This window comes from Rhopalosiphum maidis, chromosome 4, assembly GCF_003676215.2.
Source record: "Rhopalosiphum maidis isolate BTI-1 chromosome 4, ASM367621v3, whole genome shotgun sequence".
Taxonomy (NCBI): domain Eukaryota; kingdom Metazoa; phylum Arthropoda; class Insecta; order Hemiptera; family Aphididae; genus Rhopalosiphum; species Rhopalosiphum maidis.
In genome coordinates, this window is record NC_040880.1 from 5,554,149 (window position 1) to 5,580,979 (window position 26,831).

A 26,831-nucleotide genomic window follows, 5' to 3' on the forward strand; every position below is an offset into this window, starting at 1 on the left:
CAATCTCCTGTCCTCCCCACTAAGGAATTTATTTTATCTTTGCCAATCTTTTACCTATGTCCTATGCAAATAACAAATAAATATTAAATTGTAAAAAAGTATAAATTTATTTTAATGAAACTAAAATTTAAAAAATATTCATAAATACGAATACCTACACTTAAATATATTAGTGGTACACTTCAGCGGTGGTGTTAATCGTGTAGATGATTTTTTTAGGCTATTGTAATTTATAAAACATAAAAATTCATATTTTAGGCTGACGGGTCCTGAATTGTTGTCTCGTCAAAAGCTTAAAAATTGTTCAGCACGCCACTGCATACTTACATTTATAAAATATACATCGTAATAATACCTATCTTTTATCTTTATTATATACTATCATGATACTGCATTAGCGGATTCAGCAATTTGCTGCCTACAAGCAGGACATTTACCGCCGACTCAAATTATAATATAATATAAATATAAAATATATTTTATTATTTAAGTGCGGGAAATTTGTCGCTCCAATCACCTTTCCAATTACTTTGCAGCCTGTTGCGTAACCCGGCGCTGTATACTATATAATACAAGTAGTATAGGTATACTGAAGCGCAATAACAATGTATTACCTACAACATAATATAAACGACTAAATAACTAATTAATATACTAATTATTGTATTGTAGGTATACATATATATATATATTATATATATAAGGCGATACTTATATAATATCAACCGACTCGATGACGATCACATTATTGTTCGTATTAAATTACACAGCAATTATTATTACATTATTGTAACGCGGAACAATAATAAAATTATTGTAATAACGTTTTCGCGAGCACATATTTTACGTGGCGTTTCGTACGCGGCGACGACGTCATCGCGTACGTCGGTTGCGTTTACGCGCGGGGAAAGGCTGTGCCCGCGAGTTACAACTTATATAATATTAGTCATCGTACTATATCATCATCATCATCATCATCATCATTATTATTATTATTAATTCCCACGTCCGGATTTCGAGTTGTCCCATCGCGACTTAATGTGTTTCCCGTGCGTAAAACCGGCCCGGTCCCGACGTCATTCGACGCGACGCCGCCGAGTGCGTCGGTCGTTCGTGCACAGCGATCGCGGCGATGGGTATGGGGGAGGGGGTGCGCTATAATTATTCGCTTTTTAGTCAGCGGGTCCGCCTCGCCGCGGCTTTGCGCATGGTTCCCGCGCGGTGCAGGTGGGTTGCAGTCGTTTCGTATTCCGTCGCGAGCGCTCGTCCGCACTCCACGCGCAAGCGACACGCCGCACATCAGCATACTCAGTAGTATCCGCGTTGTGGGCGCGCCGATCGCACTGGTCGACTCGTTCGTCGATAATATTTTAAAAACAATTTAATACTATCATTATATACACGGACGGTGCACTATAGCGTGGTCGACGACGTCTCCGCTGCTGTCGTCTGCAGGGCACGCCGAAAGACAGTCGGTCGACGACCACTGTAACGAGCAACACTTGCGGTGTGTCGCCACCCGTTCGACCGCCGTCGGAAGTACGACCGGAACTAGTGACCGCGGTCGTCCGCCGCCGCCACTCGGACCGGTGCACCAGTCATCCGGCCGACTGCAGTCCGACGCCCGTCACCCACACCGCCACCACTTGCGCCGGCATCAGTTGCAGCGACCGTCGCCGCTGGTGTGCCGACGCCATTTGATGCCCAGACCCGTGTTCCCCGTCGTTCGGCTGCCGTACGACCAACCGGACCGTGTGGCGCGCGTCTTGGACGCGGTCAGACGCGAACTAAGAGCGTCTCCTCGACGGCAATCGGCGGCCACCGCTGCCGCCGTAGCCAGAAACGAGTTGCTGGGCCGCGATAGAGTACCACTGCCGCCGTCGGGCGCCGCCACGGCCACGATGACCGCCCGGGTGCAGCAACAGCACGCCGCCCGGGAACCCGAAATGCTGATCGACGCGGGCACGGACGCCGGCACCGCGGCCGTCGAACAGGTGACGGTGGGCGTGCGGGACTGCACGTTGACGCCCAAAACGAGACCCGAAATCACGGTGACCACCAACCTACAGGACAACGACGATGGTCAACGGCCGGCGCAGTCGGCCACCAGCGGCGGACCGTACTTGCTCGTGCCACCCGTTAACATCACCGCCGAGATAAGCAGACCGCCGCTAACGTCGTTTCAATAACATCAGTACCGTAGTCATACCGCCACATCGTAAACGTTGCGGTATTTTTCTCTCTCGCGCGCGTTTGTGAGTGATTGACCACGGTTGGGAGGGGGGGGCGAAACTAAATTTTTATTTCCCATATTTCATATTACTATGCGCACGATGATCGATGTATAGATATATTATATTACCTGTAGCTACTGTATTCTAGTGTATTACATATTATAATATACGTATTATTATAATTATAATATATTGTTATAAATTTATAATACAAATCATGTAATTTTTCTTCTATAATAACTACATTTTTTTTTAAATATTTTAAATGTGCGCGACCAGGTTTCTTCCTATTCGCTCGATACCAAAATCGCGATTATTTTCAAACTTCAGTGATCATATTGGTTCATTTACGCAAATCCTCCAATTATATTAATAATAATTAATTTCCAATTCATGATCTCAATTATGTTCTTAATATATAAAACAAAAGGATAAAAATAAATGTACCTAGTTATTTATATAAAACGATTAAAATTGGATTCTGTGATGAGAAATATAATTTTTAAATCTTCATCCTACAAGCTCACTTATAGTGTTTATAGACGTTTATTAATAAACGTTTATTTTGCACTTGTTTTAGTCATTTTAAAGCAAAATATCAATTTATTCTATACACTTACCGTAGGGTCTGTAGGTATAGATATACAAATTTATTATTCGAGTTGGAAAGATGAACGTGCCCCATGGACAACCCTCAAACACGCCCAAGCTCTCTCGTCTACCAATATAATACATATTATATATAATTTTTGACAAATCATGTTGATAAGAACATTTATCTCGTATTCCATTATTATTGTTATTATTATTATTATAAAACTAGAACTACTATAAGTACTTTTTTATTGTCTTAATTTGTTTATATATATAATATATATTATTTGTCTGTTAATGCACTTTTTACTATATATAATATAATATATATCTAATATATGCATGTGTGTACATAAAATAATGCATATTATTATATTTTATTATTTTAAAACGTTGTTTAAATTTTAATATTTTTAATGTTATATTTAATAACGGGTACATCCCTAATATATTTTAATTTATAATATGTGTGTAAATAATAATTATATATTAAGTACCTATTACCTGTATTTTTGGTTAGCATATTTTATTTATTACAATAATTAATAATGAAGTCATTATTATAGCCAGGCACGTATTCAAGGGGGGAGGTATTCATATGATTAGTACTAATGCATTGAGACTGTATTACATGAGTTTCAGAGGCAAATAGGGCAATAAAATAAATGAAAATAATCTGAGTTATTAAGTTTTAGGATTATTGAGATTCGAGTTATTACAACTCGACTGTGTATAAAATATAATATACCTTATTCTTATATTTATATTATTGTGTGGCGTTCTATTTTTCTATTAAAAAAGTATGTGTGATATTTTTACGTTATTAATTCTGAATTTTGTGATAATAACTTTAAACATTTTGGAAAACTCGTCGAAGGGGAAAGACAAATAATTAGTTATATTTCGTTTGAAATTTAAAGAAATTAGACAACCATTGTCACTGCTATGAGTGCTGTGTATAACTGTGTATTTATTTATTTTTGATATATCCGAGTATGACAATTTGACACATGGATAACGTTGTAGATAGAATCGCAATTTTCAATCATTAGAGTGATGTCTTGGAATTCATAATATTTTAGTTTTTTTAAATTATTATTTTGGAAGAATAACTATTAAAAATGTTGTGTCCAATTTTAAACTTAGAGCTATAAATTATAAATTTTTTCAAGCTGTTGTATTAACCTGGATGTCAATATAGTAAATCAGTTTATTATAGGTATAAAACAATTAATGACCGTTAGTGCCAGCAAAAACATTTGTGTTAACCATATCTGTGCCGATGCTAATATACAATGATATTGACTAGTAAAAAATTTTTTCTTATTTTGTTACTATTAAAACGAATAACCGTAGATATACACAATATCATCAAATGTTTATATTTAATTTTTAAAATATTTTGATTCTTTTTGATATTTTCGATTTTTTTCTATAATTATCAATAAAAAATGTTTACTCAGTGAAAAAAAGTTTGAAAATTTAATACAATTTTCTCCAAAAATTATTTTAATATAGCCATTTATATATTAAAAAATAAAAATATATAGACCCAATTTTTTTTATTAACAATTGATAATGTGGTATCTACTATATCTACTGAATATGACATTATTTTAGGTCGCAGAAAAAAATCAAAACATAGAAGAGTACAATCGATGAAGGAATTCAAACATAATACCTACGGGATCGAGAACAAGACCTGTTTACTTAATAATTTGCCAAGTTACTAAATGGAGGGATAACATTGAATTAAATCAATGCAACTTGAATTAAGTCCGTATATACCATATAGATAAAATATCATAACTGCATAGTGCATATCTATATAGGTACTAGCATATAGCGTCACTGTAAAGTTAGGCAAAACCGTAAAATTAAAAGCATTTTTTTGCTCAGAACATTTAAATATTATGATTCTTGTTAATGTTTTACTAGGAATACGGATTTACAGTCAAATACATAAATAAAATTATGAAGCGAAACTACAAAGCATGAAATCATGTAGAGAACATTGGAAATGGATCTATTTTTATGGAAAAGTAGATAAACAAATTTGTAGGTTTGACTTTTTAAAATCAGTAGATATTATTTAAATATTTACATTATTATATTACACATAATTATTATTTCTAAATGCTTATATTTTTTTATTACTGCGCTAAATGATAATTTCTATTTAAAATTTAAAAACAGTGTAAACAAGCGTACATATTTTTTGGACTTTACTCAATCAATCTACACATGTATCATATGGTGTCTCCTGGATAACGATAATAGGCTGAAGAGACTCGATTCGAACAACCTAACAAATATTGGTCGGATTCAACGCCTATAACCCAAAAGTATTTATGGGTTCTACTGTTCCAGGTCACCTTGTATGGTCGAGCATTAAAAGTGCGAAACGCGGACACTGCTATTTTGTACATATGTATTATATGTATAAATTATATAAAATTTTATTAAAAATGTTATTAAATTTAAATATTGTTTGGTAAATCTAAGTACCTATCTTATACATTCTTCGAATTTTTGGACAGTTTTGCGGACAATAAATTGAACGAATGTGGCAATAGGCTACATAGGAAGCAAAAATTTAATTATGGTGAAAATAATAAGCTATTAACTTTATGTAACCAGCACCAGAACATAGAAAACATTAACATTCTTTCTCGTTTTTGATATAATTTTTTTTTCGATATTATTTATGTATAATAATGAATTACACGTTTTGCAACGATATAAAGTAGGTACATTCTAAAATCGAATTTCATCCCATCATCACTACATCTACAACAGCGAAATCTATTAGATTATCGACTTACAAGAATCTATACTTTTACGAACTTCTTATAATACTCGTAGTTCTCAGTGTTCTCACCAATAGATTATATATAAGAAATTCAATATGAATTAGACTATTACAGCAATAAAGCGTATTAATCCTACAATTAAAATTATTTTTTTTTATCTTAATTTTGATAAATAATACTATAGTATATTTTAATAAACTTTGTGTATGCGTTAAATCTATTAATTGTATGATATAATAATATACATATTGATAAAAGATAGTACTGTAGTAGATATAACAGTAATATTATAATATATTATAGTATACCACATAGATATTTTAAGAAGTTTAGAATAATATATGTACTAAATATATTGGCTCAAAATATTGTATCCAAGATAACTTTTTAAGAATGAATTTGTTATGTATAATATTAGCGTAGATATTTAAACTGTTATTAATAAATTATAATATATTTTTATCAAATCAAATTATTAGTCAAAAATTTTCAACACTCATTTTGCTGCACAACATTAAAAATCATGTTCAAATTTATAAGTTTAATAATCTTTAGTATAACTGTAATAAAAGGATCAAGTTATTCAAGTATTATTTGGGAACAGTTCAAGGAATATCAACGTTCTAAAAATGATCATGAAATAAAAAAATTAATTGTGTCAACTGAAGCAGATATAGTCAAAACTATACTAAACCATGCTCAAGCAAACCGAATAACCGATTTCAAGACAAATATAGTACACGTTACAATAAGACGCCCGGCGGATCATATCAATTAAAAAAAATTAACAGAAAATCAGAAACTATTTAAGTGGCCGCTACTCCAGCATTTGTTTTTTCTGACTATCTCGCACATAATATAGGAACAAAGATGCTCCGTATTTCCACAATTACGACTCTCTGGTTCAGCTATGGGAAAAAGCACCTATTATATATTTTATAAAAAAAGAGTATTTCCTATGCATTGACTGGATAGATTTTTAATAAATTATTAATGGTTAAAAATAATCGAAATTATTTTAAATTAAAACATGTTTATTTTATAAAAAATGTAAATATTTTAAAAATCTATCCGGTCAATGTTCAGGAAATACTCTTCTTTATAAAGTATATAATAGGTGTTTTTGCCCTAAACTGACCCAGAGAGTTGTAATCGTGTTAATACGGAGTATCTTTGTTCATATATTATGTGGAAAATAGACAGATAAAACAAATGCTAGTGTAGCGGCCACTTACAAAAATTCTAAATAAATTATAGTGAATTTTAAAATTAATTTATTAACGATACTTAAGATTAAGTAAGTTTCGTGTTTATTTAGTATTATTAAAATGTTAATAAAGAGTAAATAAACAACTAACAGATTACAGAATGATATAACATATTCGGTAGTGGATAATTGAAATTATAAAACTACTAAAATAATAAATGATTGGAAAAGGATTGCAAATTGAAATCTGAAACACAGAAGTTATTAAAAAATATTATTTCTAACTTTTTTTTAATACGTAAGAAATTAAATAATAATTTATTAGATTCTGGACGGGGTGATGAATGTATTAATTTTCAACTTTGGGATTCTGGTATCAAATCTGATCTAGTTAGTACTTTGGGAGGTTAAAAATAAAAAATTCCTAATACTCATCAAAATAACCACGAAAAAAATAAGGGAATTTTACAGTAATAATAATTAAAGAAATTTACTTTATTACTTATATAGAACATATATTTTTCATATACAATAAGCCACCGAGTTCAAATTTAATACATCCACTGCAGTAACTTAGTCAATATTATTATACAGCAGAAAGGTAATCACTTGCTCATTTTACTTTTTTAAATCAAATAGAAATGATAATAAGAGGAAAATATATTGTATCACATTCACAGAGGAAAAAACAAATATACACAGATACACACACACATTATTATTAATAATATATGTGTAATGAGTAATTTTAAACTTGCATAGTTTAATATTACATAATGTATCTAAATATTTTTAATTACAATCACAAATAAAAATTTATTTTTTCTTATAGGCTCTATAAAATAATAAGATATTGTTAAAATATATAAATACGAACAATTAAAAACGCATAATTCGATAGTATATAAATAATTATATTTTTTCATCCGTACATTTCATATGAATGCAATATTTATAATAATATAACAATTTCTTTAACATAATAGATATTAAAGAAACCCTAAGCCGTAGTAGTAAAAGTGTAATAACGTATCGCTAAAAAAAAAAAAAAAATAAAAAAAAAGACGAAGTACTTGTAATATATATTTTGAATGTAAAAATAACGTGAAAAAAGACATTTTTGTTCCAATAATGAAACCATACAAAATAATGCATTATAATTTTGTTAATTTTAATAATTGTTTGCATTTTTTTTTTACCAGAGACCATATTCAGATTTTAAATTAGAGAAACAAAAAATATATGTCTGTGTTCCAGCTATTAGGCAGTATTATTTTGCATCCTGTAAACAAATAAAATAAACAGAACAAACCATTAAAAACAATATTTAATAGAAGTAATATTTCAATAGAATGTAACCAGGACACAAAATTTAATTTTAAAAATAATTAATATATAAAAATAAATTTATATTCTACAAATAATTAATGAAAAAGAAAATTTTTATTAGTTAGCGATCTTAATATGAATACATATATTTCATAAATTTAAAATTTATTATTACTAATATTATTTAAATAATGTGCATTTATAATATACTACAGAGGAAAAAAGTTAAATAGCAACAGAATTCTTCATGTTGTAGAACTTTAAAGAGTCTACTATTGTAAGTTTTACATTTTTTTTATAAAAATAAAAAAACTACAAACCCATCACATTTAAGACAAAGATTATTTTTCATTTACGCCCTTGTCTTATTTGATTAATTAGTCCTTTCCAAAATTTTCTTCTACTTTAATTATTCATTTAACAAGTCTTGTTTTTGTGAACTTAACATCACTATAGATTATTAATAATATAGTTATATTTAAATATTTGTGTTTAAATACATTTAAACAGCGAGTTAGAGCAGAAGGTATAACAAAATCTTATAAATTAAAGCTTTTTGTCAGTTTTTTAATACTAGACAATACAAATGGGTTGTATGTTTTGTTTATTCATATCAATTGGTATACTATCAACATTTATAAAAACCTCACAAAACCAAATAATTAATATGGTATAATATGATTTCATGATACAACTAGACAATATAAGATAATTCATGCTATTGTGTTGAAATTATACAAATCTAATTACAAAAAGTGAATGCAATCATTAAAAATAATGAAGTTTTAAAAGAAAAAATTACCAACAGTATTCATTGTAATAAACTAAAACCATGAAAGCTTAAACAATCTTAGTTATTCAAATAGTAAAACAGATATAAAATCAATTTCCACAGAACACATAAAAATAACAATTACTTACGCCATGTAATTAAAAAATGAACGGAAATGGTGTATTCATAGGAGCTTGCTGTTGAGACTGTTGTTGGGCTTGTTGTTGTTGACTTCTAGATTGATCCCATTCTAATTTTGGGTCAAATGCCATTTGTCCAGGACCATGATGATTTGAAGCTAAAAGGTGATGGGATTGTTGTTCCAAGTGACCATTTGCAGCAAACAATGGCATTGTTTGCATCATGGCTGTATGGTGATTCATATTAGCACCCGTTAGGTGTTCAGTGGGCTAAAGAAAAATATAAAATATAAGTTATACAATGATATAACTTAGTTCATGTTTATTATAGTTATATATTATAGTAGATGTCACAAAAAGCAAGCAGTGATTGCATTATTAGTGATACAACTCTAGCGGTAAAACAATTGTAATAATTTTTAAAATCAAATGATAATATACTAATTATTAGGGCTCGGATTTTGTAGCAATATACTTAAAAAAGCATTTTAAGTAGCCAAAAAAAGCAAAAAATAGCATTTATTAAATTTAATTTTAAAAAAACAAATTTAAATTACACATAAAATTAAATTTGATGATCATAGAGAAATTATTTAGAACACTATACCTCACTGATTAATATTTACTGGTCAACTTAAGTATTAGAACGTGCTACAAAAATGCGCAAACATAATTCATACAATTTTCCCTTTCCTTAAATTGTAAATACAACTGTAATTAAATTGTAGATAAAACTATACAATTTCGGCACAATAATGATAAAATATTTTATCAGTTATCCATTTATTACTGGTTTTTTCATAGGTTTTAAAATTTCTAGCAATAATAATATAGTACAAGTATAATATACATAGAAATAAGTTAAATTTTCAAGAAAAATATGTGAAAATTAAGATAAAAGAACTAAATATGGAAAAAATCAAAAAGAAGTTTACTTCATTAAAACTAAAACAATTCAAAACATATTTATACATAAAAATTATCTTTTTATCACACTCGCTTCTTTAAAAGAAGCATTTGCTACAAAATCCGAGACCTGCTAATTATGTAATTATTATGTATACCAGTATACCTACAAATCTTATTGACATACAGCATGTTTTTTTCCAATTATTATTTCTATAGTCACTTTTTGTGGCACCATTTAGTCAAAGTAAACAATGAACTATGTTTTTAATTTAAAAAAATTTGTATTTACCTGGTAGGTATCGAATAAATTATGTTCGTCTACCATAGGTCGTGGTCCAAGAGGAAAATTAACAGGTGGCGGAGGAGGGGTTCGGAAAAGGTCGTGATGAGCCCAATGCATTTTCATATCTGACCAATTTGCATGTTGTTGCTGATGAGGATTTTCTCCTATTAAATTTTGTTTCCATGCCCGTTCTGTACCAATTGGTTTAGGAGGAGCTTTACGTTCATCAAGATTGGGTGACATATTTGGTGGGCTAGCAGTTGCTTCCATTCCTGCAAACATTTCTGCATTGCCATTAACTGGATGTAAGGCAGGTCGTCCAAATGGAGGAGGAGGTTGATTAATAAAATGAGTCCAACGATTAGGATTGTTGGGTGCAACTCTTAAATTTGGTAATTGTTGATGAAACTTTTGTTGAAATGGCATAACATTGGGTACCATAGGAGGTTGAAGGAAATTTTGTGGTACTTGATTATTATAGACTTGTTGAGGTTGAACCATATTTTGGTTAGATTTTATTGTAGCAAAGTCTGGTGCTCGTGGATTCAATCTTGAGCGTTCAACATTTATTTGCGCTGACTGATGAGTTTGATCAGAGATGTATGGATGTTGAGATTGTGTATGGTAAGGTTCTGATTGGGGTTGTTGAGCGGTAGGTTGAATTCCTGTATTATTGTTGTATTGTGTGACAGGAGAAGTCATGGGGGGTGTTGTGGTACGACTACCATTTGTACTTCCGGTATTTCCACCACCAGTTTTGGAAGAAATTGGCGAAGATAAGCCAGCTCCTCGATAACCTGGTGCTTTTGATGCGTCAGCCATTGGTGTGTCTGTTTCTAAATATTTTTTAGGTTGACCAATCGTTCCGATTGATGGAGTAACAGCTGGAATATGATTACCCCCACTAAATGTAACACTTGGTTTTTGTCCTCCACACTCTCCTTCTCTACCCCACATTGTTTGAACAGATATCTAAAGAATGTAATAATGTAAATTAATATTTGTATAAATAATAGAAAAATATATAATATATATACCTTAGAAAATGAATCAAATAATGAATATTCTGAAGCATCCACAATTTGAGGTTTGATTTGTGGTTGAGGTGGTAATGGAGCACTGCTTACCATTGGTGACACAATAGCAACTGGATGGTGATTAACAGATGATGATTCTTGTTGTGGTTTAGGTTGAGCAAGAGGTAAAGCATTGGTGGATTTGGTCACAACAGTTATTGCAGGAGCTGATACACTTCCTGTTGTAATAGGCGTTACAGATACAGTAACAGTAGCAGTAGTTGCTGGAGCTACAGAAACAGATTGAACAACTTTTGAAGGAGCAGGTGGTTGAGGTTGTTGAGAAGGTTTAGAAACAGAATCTGAAGAGGATATTATGGCATTTGTATAGGACATTGTTGGTTTGACAGTGCTTGTTGTAATCTTCTTTTCGCCTACAAGAAAATAATATTCTATGGTTGAAAACATAAAAAAATAATTATTTACAGAGGTATTATCTAATATTTTATTTAGAAAAATCATAATCTGTAGTTATCTAATTAAACTATCAGTTTAAAAAGATATAACAAATTATTTTTAATACCAAAATTAGGTACTTTTATGTTATTTAAATTACCACTAGCTTCAATTTTGTCATCTTAATTACCATTACCATACTCGTTACAATTAAATTATTGCAGAATTATTATACTATCTGCCGATTTAAATTTTCATGCTTTATACTATCAAATAAATCTTTTATTTATTGTTCATACATGTATAATGGTACAACTGACATTAAATTGTAAAAATTGATATTATTAAAGTTATGCAAACAATAAATTATAATCATAAATTTATTACCGAGATTCATATACTATAATAGAGCCCATACTAAACCTTATATTGAACTTATAACATTTTTTTGTGCTAATTGTACATTAATATCATCTGGTAAACTTCCTACTTATAGTCCATGTAAAAAAAACTGAAAAGGATGAGAAGCGGCTGACACCATGTTAAAAGTAAACTATTTGTTATAATGGTTATCATACAATATAATTTTAAATTGTACACTAGCGTCAATAGTGGCGCACCACTGTTCCAGACTGCAATAGGTGGTTATAGTAAAATGAGAACCATTGTCTGCACGGTGGGGTGAGTTTTGGGATAATGTGGTGTTTAGTCACTAGTCACTAGTTTATTAAAGTCATACCCTTGAGACTCTTGTTGGCTGTTGTACTGTGATGTTTACACAACACTAGTATTCCATCACGTACACTATTGCCTTAAGAATAATTGCTAGTGAATCCAAGTGGACCGATTACTATTGTAATTAGTTTTAATATGTACAATGTAGAAATACTAGTGGGGTCACTGAGATTATCAATAATTATAGATAAAGAAAATGTTTGGAAAGTTAGTACAACATTACCATAGAAATGATAATTTTATACTTTAAGAATTTTAATACAATTTTTTACTGGTGTGGTAATTTTTGATTTGCTGGTATTAGCTTGTTATAATATTGATTTGCTATGATACTAGTATAAATGCTTAAACCTAATGCTAACAGTCAACATAATAGAAAAGTACCCAAAATTGTATTAAAATTATCATAGATTACAACATTAAAGGGGAGATTTATTTATTAAAATGTAATTAATCCAATCAGTAATCACTATTCTACTTAAGGTTTTAAAAAAAATTCAAATATTAAAAAGTACTAGGTATAATTTGTAAATAAATAAAATATGTATATTACCAGCAGCAACAGCAGCAACAGTAGGGCGAGGTCCATTGACAGTGATTGTAGGCTTTATAGTCATAGAAGCAACAATTGCTAAAAAAAAAAAATTTCTTAATAAAGTACTTATTTTAATATACTGTTTTAACTTACGTGGTGCAGACGTTAGTTTAGAGGCAGCTACAACTGTAGTTGGTTGACTAACAACAGGTTTCTGAGGTAATGCAGCAGCTGCTGCTGTCTTAGCTTTAGCATTGTTCTTAAAACAAAATAAAATTGTAGATAACTATTCAAATGCAATTATAAACTAAATTACCACTGATTTATCCCAAGCACTAGTGACTTTAGGATTTTTTGCAATAACGCTCATAATATTCACTTCTGGATCTTTGATCAACATAGCAATTAAATCATGAGCTTGCTTAGTGACATCTGTTGATCCTCTATTAAAAATATTTTAATTGTTGTTAAATTTAGATTTTATTACCATTTAAAATTATGTTTGTTTTACTAACTTTATCGTAATTATTCTTTCTCCTTGTCCTTTACTTTGATTATCCACTTCAATTAATGCTCCAGTTGAAGCTCTTATGGCATTTATATTACTTCCACCACGTCCAATTACACGACTAATTGCATTTAATGGCACAGATACTTTTTTACTTCTATAAGGCGATGCAAGATACCGAGTTCGAACAACTTCTTTCCATCCTTCTTCACGTCCACGAGTTTGCTTCACAGGACTAACATTAGAAGTTTTAGCACCAACATGAGAATATTCTTCAGCTCTATAAAATAATAAAATTAAAGATTTGAGAATATATAGAAATAAATTTAATCAATATCATACGTATGTTGTTTTTTGTGCTTAACAAGAAAGTTTTCACTTCCCGTAGCTTCAAAATCTTCACGTGCAGCTGGATTCTGTGTTGATTCAAATACCATATTATTGACAACTTTGTTATTTCCTTTGTAATTATTAACTTTTACAGATTCTTTACGGGTGGTATTTGTAAGATTGTTATTTGGCTGTTGAACTTTAGTTTTAAGTTGTGCGTTTTTTGTGACTACTTGAGAGATAACCTCAGTTTTGGTGGGAGGTGATGTACTAGTAGCAATTTTACTTTGAGTTGAACTGACTTGATTTTTCTTCTCCTAAAAAAAAGGCCCAATATTAAATTGTTAAAACTATTCTTTAACATATTTAAAATATATTATTAATACCAACCTTATTTGATTTAGTTTGAGAGGAATTTACTTTAGCTGCATTTGTTTGAGTAGCAGCTGAATTAGTAGTTAATTTAGCACTGGTAGTAGATGAAGCTGCTTTAACTTCTACTATAACTTCTTTCCCTTTTTTCTTTTTATCTTTTTTATTGGAAGATGTAATTTGAGTTTGGGCAACTACTCGAGCAGCAGCAGCAGCAGCAGCAGCGTTTTTAGCATCTGTACTACTACAACTCCCTTGGCTGTTGGCATCAATACCACTATCACCTTCTTCAACATCTGCTGATATCACACTACTCAGTACAGTAACTTTGCCTTTCTTTTTTAAATCAACTTTTTTCTTCATTTCAACCAATACTAAAAAAAACATATATTTAAAATTACAAATTACAATACAAATTCAATAATTTTATACATTTTTATATTAATAAACAATATGTATTATACCTGTCACAGGAACTTCTTCTTCTTCATCTTCTTCTTCCTCCTCCTCGTCAATTTCTTGCCCATCATTCTTTTCTTCTGTTTCTTCCTCCAATTTTTTACCACTTTTGGCTTGTTTTTTCTTTTTCTTTTTCATTTTTCTCCGTGCAGCAGAAGCCTTTTTTAGTTCTTCTTTAGTCTTTTCCATATCAAGTTCTTCAAGCAATATAGAAGCATTTTTATTGGCTCTAGCTGCTTGTTGATCTTTTGATATCCGAATAGCAATCATACAATCATGACATTTATCAATAGACTCCTTAAATATAATAATAACACCATGAAATTAAAAATATTTGATAAGATAATTAATAATTACATACTTTATCACTCAATGTAGTAAGGAATCGTGTCATTTCTTGATCACTTGGAAACTGTGATACATGGTTAACCATCCACCTCACTACTTTGACATGACCTTTTCGAAATGCAGCCATTAAACAGGTAACTTTTCTATTATCTTGGGAATCTATATTGGCACCAACTTTATAGAGTAATTCAATTACGCCTAAATGACCACCATTGGCAGCTAACCATAAAGGAGAATTTCCTTTTTTATTCTTTACTTCTACATATGCATTTCTAAAACAATAAGTTCAAATTAAGTAATTAATATTTATTAATTTATTTAGATTAACGTGTTATATTGTACATACTTTTCTAATAATAGTTCTACAAATCGTACATGACCTTTGTCTGCTGCTATTGTGAGAGCAGTATCACGAGAAGATGGCACTGGATTAGCATTAACATCAGCTCCTTTATCAATTAATACTCTACCAACTTCAACATAGCCACCACTAGCTGCCTCCATCAAAGGTGTTAAGCCAGTCTAAATAAAAAATATTTATTTTAAAACATAATAAAATAATAAATAAAATAAGTAGATATGTTTACTTTAGCTCTATGTTCTACATTAGCTTTTCGATCTAATAGTAACGAGACTACTTCGTGTCTGCCTTGGAAACACGCTAATGTAAGTGCAGTATTACGATTTGTTTCAATTTGAGCATTTATATCACTGCCCATGTCTAATAGTAACTTGACAGCAGCTAAAAAATAATTCAATATTTAATGTATAAGCAATAAACTTATAGAATACTAAATGTACTAACCTGTATGTCCATTCATAGCAGCTAACATTAAAGGAGAAATCCCCAACTTAGAACCAGTTCGAGAATTTATCTCAGCTCCATTACTTAATAATAATTTTATAATGTTAACATAACCACCAGAAGCTGCTAAACTCAAAGGGGTATAATCTGAAACATTTCTATGTTCTTTGTTTGCTCCTCTTTGAAGCAATAGATCACAAACCTAAATTAAGTTGAAATTAAGTTACATAAATATTAAAATATAATTTTAGTATGTATTTTCATACTTCATATCGGCCACCAGAACAAGCTAAAGATAGAGGTGTATCTTTTGTTCGTTCTGATTGTGCTTCCATATTAGCTACATTACTCAGGAGAATTTCTACGATTTTTTCAAAACCTCCTGTAGCAGCTAATATTAATGGTGTGAACCCTTTCTTGTCTCTGTGTTCAATATTTGCACCTCGGACTAATAAAAGTTTAACTAATTCTTCGTGTCCACCAGCACATGCAACTGTTAGAGCTGTATCATGGTTGCTCTCTGTTTGTGAATCCACATTGATGCCATATGATATGTCAGCATCACTACCATATGATTCTCCAGTAGTCGTGGAGAATCCTGGAAAAATAAAATTTAATAATTAGTTTATTTTATAAATTTATTACTTATATTATTGCTACAATATTCTCAGATATTCTCTTACTGGAGCTAGCGACATCCGATTGGGCAACAGAATTTGATGCTGGGGTGTTATTTGATCCAGATTGGGGGGCTGAACTTGGAGGCTGGGGCCGAACTTGATAGCGCGCCTTTTTACCTTTATTTGTAGTAGTTGTCATAGCAGTAGTTGTTGATGTAGTTGTTGCAGAACGCTTATTTGATGTCACTGACTCTGATGGTGTTTGGGTAGCAGCTGCAACTTGCGTAGGAACACAGTTGATCAATGTAGGTACTGTTGCAGTAGTAGGTTGTTGCGCTGTCGTTTCGTCTAAAATTATTTTTGAAGTTTAAATAATTATGTTTATATTACATTAGAGTATAAAACATTTATTTTTTAATTCAAGAACAGGTAGAAAATAAAAATAAAAACTTATAAATCTATTTTATTTTATCAGATGTAAGTAATAAATTATTTTAAAAATATCTAGCATAATGATTTATATAAACAACTTAATTCACAATTAGAACAGTTTCAAAGTAAAAAAAAAAAACGAATGCATGATCACTGATCAGATAAAATACATAAGCCATTTTAATAATTAATATTTTAAGAAATATATTATAATAATCTCAAAAACTAAGTTTAATGCAAAATGATCAAAACTCAAAATGCACAAATTATTATCATTTTGTTTTTATTAATTTATATAAAAAACGTAATTCATTTAGATATACTAATAACTTTTAATACCTTAATAACAAATATAACTAATAAAAAAAACACAAAGTTTGACAAATATATTTTTGCTTTTAAAAAAACAAGAACTCACCCAAACTAAGCTGGGACACTGCTCCTGCAAAATTAGCTATATCCATTGATGATAAATTTTTGATTCTAAAATCAATAGAAGTTTGATTTTGAACATAATTCTGAAACAAAAATACAAATATAGAAATAATAAAATAAAGTAGTATTAAATTAAAATTAATTTACTTTAAATGATTGAGAAGAAAAAGTACTGCTTAATCCAGAATCAGAAGAATTGATATTGCAACGGTGGTTTTGAATTTCTTTTTGAAGTCGTTCATCTATATTAGGTACTTTAAAGTTTAAATAATAAATGACAAATGTAAAATAATAGATATTTTTTAAAACTTACAGTTTGATATATCCTCAAGGGTGAGCGGTGATTCTCTAACCAAATTTTCTAGAAGTTCTGCATCAATACAATTTAAAGCTTTAAAGTCAATTCGTGTATTAAGATCACCGGGTAATGGCAACAAACCAGTTGTACCATGAGGTAAACTGTCATGTAAAGCTCCAGACAGTGGCAATAAATTCTTCACCATATTATCTGGAATTTGTAGGTCTTTACGAACTTTTAATAGGTGTTCACTCATTAAAGAACTAATCATTAATTCTTTAAGGTTGGCATGTCCACCATCATTTGCTTCACGTTTAGCAGTTTGTTCTTCACAAAATTTGATCATACGAGCTGCTAATTCTTTATCACAACCATCACCTGAATGTCTTTCAATAAACTAAAATAAAAATTAGATATATGATTAATATAAAATTGACTTGTTTCTATATATTGTAATTTTAACAAGTTTTGTAACATAATTAAAACCTTATAATTCAAAAACACATATTATTTATGATGTTATTATTAACATCATATTCAAGGTAAAAACAAATAACCTTAAAAAATACATACTTCGGCTTTAAATTGTGGTTTCATTGCTGCAACTCCTGCCATTACTCCTCTAGCATAATTGGCATCTAATGTTGCTTGAGTAGCTTCATTAAGACTTGTCATTCCTGTAAGTGGCTGGGCTGGTTTCTTTTTAAATTTGGCTTTGATTTTAGGTCTATCACTAATAGCAGTTGTTTGAACTACATCAGAACTAGCAGATACGGGCTGGCTTGAGTTGGTTTTTGACGCTTCTCCCACTTTATTTGAACCCACAGATGTATTACTTGTTGACGATTCTGTTGATTTTTTTAAAATAAAATAGAAAATTATTGATATGTATTGTTAAGCAATTTTGATAAAATGGGTATAAGAATCACAACATAATAAAAAGTAATAAAGGTATATAATTTTTAATCACCTGAAATTGAACCATTAGATGAAGTGCTGGAATCTAGAACACCAGGTGATGATGCCGATAACGGAGGAGGTGTTGTCATTAACGTAACCATTGAAAGACTTCCATTTTCTTTTAACTCTTGTTCAACTCTCTAAAAAAAATATACATAAATAAATACGTTTAAAATTTAATATATTAACCTTTAGAGATATTTTATTTTTCTGATTTTGTTATTAAAGTTATTTAATATTTAATGTATGAACTATATTATATTATAACTTATATTTAATATTTTAATACCACTTTGAAGTTGAATAAATTTTGAAAATTTATTATGCCTAATATAAATTTTGAAAATTTATTATGCCTAATATAAATTTTGAAAATTTATTATGCCTAATTGTATTGAACTAAGAATTTCATTCAAAATAAGTGAAACAAAAATGGAACTTCTATATTATGTACTTACTTTAAGATCTTCAGCTATTTGTTGCCTTTTAAATAATTGTTGTTCAATTGCAGCTGTATTAATAAGCGGTTTGGAAGTAGTAGGAGCACTAGCTTTGACATTATTTTCTTTGGGTAATTGGATTTTAAACTGAAAATTAAAAACAAAATAGATTTTGTTAATTACAATAGAAAAAATGTAATTAACAAGCTTATAGTATACCTGAACATCACTAGATAAACAATTATTGGGTGTATTAAGTTGTGCTTTTCTTATCATAGCTTTTTGTATGCATGAATTGGCATTATGTTTGGCATTAGGTCCATAACTTTCTACTATTCTACCAGCAATTGCATGTGCCTTAGACATAACCTGAACTTCAGATAATGGAGATTCATCAACAACTGGCACATCTTCAGCAGGAGTGGTTGGTACAGGTGACACAGGAGGTGTTAACATAACTGAATGTGGATAATCTAATAACAATTTAACAACATTGGTATGACCGCCTTTGGCTGCCTCTATAACCATGGTCGAGTTGTCTTTTAGTTTATGGAAAGGATCAGCTGAATGAGCAAGTAGTAGTTCAACAACTGAAAGGTGGCCTCCAGCACAAGAAAGTGATAAAGGTGTATGGTCATTATTGGCAGTGACTCTATTTATATCAGCAGCTTTAGATATTAGGAATTGAACTGTACATAAATGGCCAGCTCTACATGCTTTCATTAAAGGTGTACGTCCTCCTTCAGATTCATGTTCCTGATAAAATTAATAATAATACTTTAATTATTTTAATTATAAATAAACAATAAAATTTACTTACAAGATTAGCACCAAACTGAAGTAACAAGTCAGCAACATCCGTATGGCCATTTTCACAAGCATAGGTTAGTGCTGTATCAGCTGATGTAGTTTGTGCATGAACATCTGCACCACATTCTAAGAGGTATCGAACCAAATCTATATGTCCTTCTTGAGCTGCTTCCATAAGAGGTGTTGATGCTCCAAGCTCCAAAATTGCACCATTTTTTATTAGGAAATCAGCCACATCCAGAAATCCTCCACAACATGCCAAGGTCAGAGCAGTCTCTTGAGTTTCTTCAGTCTGTGCATTTATATTTGCTCCTATATAACAAACTCTCAATTAATATTTCTTAAAACAATAACCGTATCATATTATTTATGAACAATATTCCTTGATATCATATATATCTTGTAAAATAAAATAAAATCATTATTTACAAATTATAGATTAAATTAAACTACAGTACTCCCTCATGGTACTTCCGTGTTATCTCAACTACCTTGGATGCATAACCGTGTTATCTCGATTACCGAAATATTTCCTAGACTACCTATTATAATCATCCGTGGTATCTTGACTAGCAAAATTTATTGAATAATAAAAAAAAGTATATATTTGTATTATATTAATGACGTTTAATTAACATTTAGTTAATAACAGTAATAATTCAAATTTAAATCTATTCTAAAACATGATAAAATATTAAAATGTAAACAAGTAAACATTAAAATAACATCTAAAAATTTGTATAGAAAAAAATTAATTAATTATTTATATACTCAACTCAATGAAGTTAATAAAATATACAATTTAAACTTGGAGTAGGTATATATATATATATATATAAGAGTTGATTTTAATAGTTTAAAACATTTTAGTTAATAATTTTTTTGAGGAGAAAAGTAGGTTTTAAGGATCCATAAAAATTCTATAAAATGGTGGATCATTTGCAAGATTACGTCGTCAAACAAATTCAGTCAGGTATGAACATAGTAAATTGGACATCGAAAACAAAATTAAATTGTACATTACGATGATACGATTACAATGCGAGGATATATATTTATAAATAGATTTTTATACAGAGGTAGTAGAGATAAACTAGATGATTCTAACAGGTAGTCTTAGAAATATTTTAGTAATCAAGATAACATGGAAGTACCTCCCTCATTAATACAAAATTAGATAAGACCACAAAATGACTTATTCATGTTAAAAAACACTTTAATACTTTAACAACACTTATTATTTTAAAATCTATCAACGTTTTTGAAATTTTTTTTTTAATTTATTGATAATTTACATTTCTATATCATTTCTAAATCAGAATATTTAAAATAAAAAAACAACTTAATCTAAGATTGAAAGAAGAGAGAAAAATCACTTTCTAGTTATTAAATCTTATATAGAAATAAATATCTATCTTATTTGGTAAATACTAAATTATCATAGCTAAGGTATAAAATAAAATATGCATTTAATCAAAATATTAATATGTATATATATATATATATATATATTTCAATAGATATTTCTTGTACATTTAAAATGTTGCTATTAGTTACTTTTTGGAAATTGGAATACACCAATGATTTATTGTTTGCTGATGAACTTGAATAAAATAAGATAAAAATAATTAAAAACTTACCTTTACTCAACAAAACAGACACCATATCTTCATGACCTTCTCGAGCAGCTTCCATAAGAGGAGTATAGCCTTCATCATTAACTTCTTCAATATTGGCCCCACGGTCAATCAACAATAATGCAAGCTCAACGTGACCACCACATGCAGCTAAGGTGAGTGGTGACTCAAAACTGTCAGTTGGCATATTAACTTGAGCACCGGAATCTAATAAAAGTCTTGCAACCTCTACATGACCATCCATTGATGCCTCCATTAAAGCAGTATGCATTTCATCTGTTTTATGTTCCTTCAACAAATAATAATTAAATAAATAGTAGATACTTCAATAGTATTTATTAATTTGAAATTATAAATTAAATTAAAAATAATTTGAAATTACTTGATCAGCTCCAGCAGCTAACAAAAAACGAACCATTTCTAGATGGCCTTTATAACATGCTAGTGTTAAAGCACTTTCTTTGAACTCATTGGAATGAGTATTAATACCAGCTCCATGTTCGAGTAGAATCTATTTATTGAGATATTGATAATTGATTATAATAGAATATCATCAGATAAAAAAGTAATATTTTAGAAAACCATACTTTTGCCACTGGAACATGTCCAGCACTTGCTGCTTCCATAAGGGGTGTATGTCCATTTTCATTATGATCTTCAACATTAGCTCCATAATTTAAAAGTTCTTTTACAGTATCTACATGGCCTCCAGCGCATGCATACATTAATGGTGTATTTCCTGTAAATAAACATATTTAAAATATAAAAATTATAGTTTATTTAGCAACAGTATATATATATATATTAAAATGAATACTTATTTAATATATATACTAACCCGTGGATGATAAAGCGTTTACAACAGCTCCATGAGCAAGTAGTAGCCTAACAATCTCCACAAACCCAGAAGACGCAGCTTCCATAAGTGGTGTGCAGTCTCCTTTAATACCCCGATCTTCAACATTGGCTTGCATTGCTAATAGAACCTAAAATATTATTCAACAGTATTTTTATTTTTACTTTAAAATATCTGTAAAATAATTGTATGTTATTAAAATGGTTGATCTTCACAATTGTTCATCATGTTAAGTCAATAAAATTTAAAATATATGAAAACTAGTAAGTAATTAAGTTTTTAAAAATAATAAATAACCTGTGCTAATTCGTAATAACCTGCTGAACAGGCAAGGGACAACAAACTTTCACCCTCTTCAGATGTCTCATGAACTGATCGACCTTCTGTTAACAGTTTACGAACAGCTCCAACATCACCATCATGACATGCTTCAACTAGGGTCCTGAAATTTGATTTGATAATTTTTCGGCTTGTACTAATTGTGGGCTTTATATCCAACATACTTATTATCATTTTTGGTTTCTGCTCTCATCCGTGTCAAAGCTGCTGCCGCCTCGTCTAAAGCACAAGAAACACTATTGGTTAATTTTCGCAGCACTTCAGGGTCTGTGGTGGTCTCAATTGGAACGCCGAGTTTAGTCAGACCTAAACCGCATACGTTTGCACCTGTTAGTTCATTCAAAATAAATCATAGTTTTTTTTTAAGGAGAAACCTAAAATCACCTTAATATTTTAAAGATCACTTACTTGGCCTAAGCATAGATCCTGCTGCTTGGAGAAGTGCTTCTAATTGACGATGGGTGTCAGGATCTCCTTCTATACTTTGTTCAGTATCTGTATCGTCTGCTGCTATTAGAAAGGTTGAATTTAAATGGTTATTAGGATCTCGACATAATTTCTCTCGATTTATACCAAACCTACCAACCTATAACACAAACGAAAAGTTGATATAAATACATTGCATAAATATTTAAAACGGAGTGAAAGTTTATTAATTTGAATAAGTACATGTTTCAAAAATTATCTTGATAAAATAATTAAAAATGTATACTTAATGTATATCACAACCAGGGGCGTCATTTCACATTTTTTCATGGGATGCAAAACCAATATTGAAAATCTAAAGTAATACCAGTCACTCGCATGGTCGAATCATCCCATGAATTTTTTTCAACACACTTTTTGTGTAAATGTAGATCATTTTATAGAAATGAAGTATAAAACAAATAACAATAATTTTGTTCATGGGATGCATTTGTACACCCTTGCATCCCACAAATGACGCCACTGATCGCAACACCTAATTTCATTGTACTTGTATTAAAAAAATGTTAGTTGCTAATGTAATTAATTCACAAAATAATTGTTATATATAATTTTTACTTATTGTATTAATAGGTTAAATATACTTGATGTTAATTAAGAGAACACCTAAGTTATGATTATTAAAAAAAATTGTTTAACTATTATTTTATCCTGATATATATTATCTTTGATTCCTTTATTAATAAAAATAACTAAGAAAATTTATAAGAAAATAATAATTCACAGCAAGTTATAAAAATGTTAGCAAAGTATGGAAACATAATTTATTTACCTACTAATGTATGGTTATTGAATGGTAACAAATTATTAGATTCCAAGTCCCTACTTTTAACACAATATTGAATAGAAAATATATAGTATAATTTATAAATAGGAATACCTAATTCATATAAATTGCAATAATATTTAAAAATAAGCACAAATTAAAGTTGTATTTAAAGTTATAAAATTTAAAAGTATCAAAATTGATAAATTGTTAGTTATATAAGTATAAAATAAAAATACACCTATATAGTTAAATAAATGTATATTAAAAAAAATTGTATATCTATTTTTCACAACATAACTAATTAAGACAAAAATATATAATCGATAAATACTAAACACCTAGTTTAGCATAATTTAGAATTAAAGAATGTCCATTTATTTCAGGACTTAAAATTTAATTAATTTGAAACTAATAACATAAATTATAAGTGTGACACCAAACCTTATGTCATGTAAAATAATTAGAAAAATATCAGCATTATTTGAAATTTGTTCCACAATATTTTTATGTAAATAGACAATACTAAAAGTAATCTACATGGTATTAGTATAACTAAATTAAGTCTCCTGAATAAGCTACCAATAAAAAATTTACTGTTCAAACAAAAATTAACCTCTTCATGTTTATTTAAATAAAAAAGGTAAATAATAACACTGATAATAGAAGAAACTTTTAAGATCCTTTTTAATACAAAATATTAAATTATGATAAATCGGACAACTATAACATATAGAAATAGTACTAGAAAACTTCAGAAGTATGAATCGATTATATTTATTATTAGCGATGGACAAGAAGAGAAAGAAATATTATTAAAAATAATTGTACCGAACGGGGAGGATATACGAAAAACCACTTTTCCGAGTCAAATATTAGGTGATGAAAAATTGTACGCACATCAAATTTTTAACACACAGACAATGCCAGGAATCGAGGTAGTTACATATAAATCACAGTATTGTCAAAACAATTACCGTACAATGGACTGCGAAATGTTTATCCAAAATTTGTCGCCGGGAACATGCAAAAAACCTGTTTTTGATTAAAAAAAAAAACCAAACACACACTTCAACGACGTTTACACGGATCGTGACGATTACACTACGTAGGTTTCGGTACACGCGTCAAATGTACGGAAAATTATTGACAGAAACATGTCAGTCGCGCAATTCTCTGACAGAGAGACACAAACAAGCCCACACGACTGCTCTAGAACGCGGTGACGTACGTAAGCGGAGAACAATACAGTGCGGGAGTGGAAGCGGTGGCGGTAGTGGCGGTGGTGGTGGCGGCGGTATACGCCGCGTACATTAGAAAATCTCGATGCGATTGACCCCGGTCCGGCTGGAGGAAAACGAAATAATGAGAATAATACCAAATACCTAAGTAATGGACAAAAAAACCACACCGACAAACTTCCATACACATAATATCATCACAATCATAGTTATTGCTTATTATCATTAATATTGCCGTGCGTACTACACAATCCATAATATAATACGTACAACGCCATTGTTATCGTACGGAGACCGGAGACGTAAAAAATAAAAACACACCGGGCTGATCCCCGATAATAACGGCACTAGGCATGTGGACGATGGGATACGCGTTACTATTACTATTTATAATAGCAATGTTTTAATTGATGAGAAAATATTTTTGAAATTAGGTACTCTCGAACGATATATATATTTTTTTCTAGGTTAGGTTGTCATGCACACACACTCCCCCCTCGCCAGGCCCCGACTGGGCGGAAACCAGTTGTGACAAAGGGTGCCCCACGGCTGCGGAATGTTGGGGGGGGATCGGATTTTCATGAAAACCCCCAAAAGGTCACGGTGACGTCACGTCGCACTAAAAATCGAAATTATAGTTGTGTTACTCACGGAACTGTCGATGAGAGCGGCGGGGATGATGAAACCAATCGAGAGAAAAATTAAAATCGAAAATATTATATACCTATCGCGATACGAATATACGTTTTATTCGTTTCCGTACGTCGGCGGCTTATGAACTAATAATTGAAAAATAATTTACAATATTATCATTATCACAACAGTACGAGATATTACACTACGATGCGCGCGTACATAACAATATGCGATATATATTATTATGATATATGCGTACTTCTGATAATTCTCCTTCGGAACCGGACGACCCGGACAAGTACATTTGGTGATCAGGTTCGTCGTACTCGTCGTCTTGGTATTCCGACTCTGAGACGGACTGCAATCTTTTGTCGATGCAATTGTTGTCCGAGGGCTGGACGGGCGTCGGGGGCGTGAACGAGGGGCCGGCTGACGACGGTGCAGCCGTGGCGTTTCCGCCGCTCGATGTCGTGGGTATTTGTTCCATGACGACGACGTTTATCCGGCTCCCTTTGGTGGAAGGCCGACGGTCGCCTTTTTTCTTTAATTTAGCGATTTTTACGCGGGCGGTCTCAGACACGGCACACGATACCGCGGACGGCGAACACTAACTAACTACTACTCCAGCAATTACAACGACACGACTGCGACGCGGCGCACCAGTGCACCACTCGCGCGGCGATGACCCGTGCGCGACCGCGATATCAATGATCCATCGCGCGCAACACAGTCGTGGTGGTATCACGGAGTGCCAGATAGTGAATAATAATGTGATATAATTTTTACGGCGACTGGGCCGGGGACGAATATTGTAACGTCGGCAGCACGAGACACTCGCGGAATGAACGGTGTGGCCGGGCGTGCGTGCGTACGGACGTTTTGTCGAGGGATTTACTGGCAATTATTTTGTGTCGGCGTTTTTTCACGATGAATTATCAACAACGAGTGCGGGATTGCGGAAAAATAGTTCGCCATGTCTACGACAGCGACCCCCTCCTCGATCAGAAATTTTACTACTGCTGCTGCTGCT

At 31.0% G+C, this 26,831-nt stretch overlaps 1 protein-coding gene and 1 long non-coding RNA gene across 15 annotated transcripts; one reads left to right on the top strand and one right to left on the bottom strand.

The window, feature by feature from the left end:
* The first annotated feature begins 4,365 nt into the window (after positions 1-4,365).
* On the top strand, positions 4,366-5,233 carry LOC113549648. Its single transcript, XR_003404938.1, has 3 exons — positions 4,366-4,660; positions 4,767-4,886; positions 5,025-5,233. It is a non-coding gene; the product is annotated as an uncharacterized LOC113549648 (long non-coding RNA).
* Positions 5,234-8,013: 2,780 nt separating this feature from the next.
* On the bottom strand, positions 8,014-26,816 carry LOC113549699 (ankyrin repeat and KH domain-containing protein 1-like). 14 transcript variants are annotated; one of them, XM_026951120.1, is made up of 34 exons: positions 26,061-26,815; positions 23,255-23,258; positions 23,081-23,179; positions 22,837-22,978; positions 22,631-22,775; positions 22,316-22,463; positions 22,065-22,216; positions 21,860-21,988; positions 21,481-21,766; positions 19,851-20,152; positions 19,250-19,786; positions 19,049-19,177; positions 18,601-18,730; positions 18,204-18,478; positions 17,646-18,027; positions 17,480-17,586; positions 17,316-17,415; positions 16,529-16,813; positions 16,112-16,443; positions 15,846-16,047; positions 15,628-15,782; positions 15,387-15,562; positions 15,054-15,312; positions 14,698-14,989; positions 14,252-14,607; positions 13,874-14,178; positions 13,539-13,811; positions 13,340-13,466; positions 13,177-13,282; positions 13,042-13,119; positions 11,319-11,731; positions 10,288-11,253; positions 9,099-9,359; positions 8,014-8,130 (listed from the first exon to the last, which is right to left on the bottom strand). In XM_026951120.1, exons 1-33 carry the CDS (start codon positions 26,286-26,288, stop codon positions 9,108-9,110), a joined length of 7,872 nt encoding a protein of 2,623 aa, XP_026806921.1. In that variant the 5' UTR covers positions 26,289-26,815; the 3' UTR covers positions 8,014-8,130; positions 9,099-9,107. The 14 variants fall into 14 exon arrangements, with proteins under 14 accessions (XP_026806921.1, XP_026806919.1, XP_026806920.1 ...); XM_026951118.1 differs by having other exon boundaries at positions 22,837-22,999; XM_026951119.1 differs by having other exon boundaries at positions 23,081-23,182.
* Between the last annotated feature and the right edge of the window lie 15 nt (positions 26,817-26,831).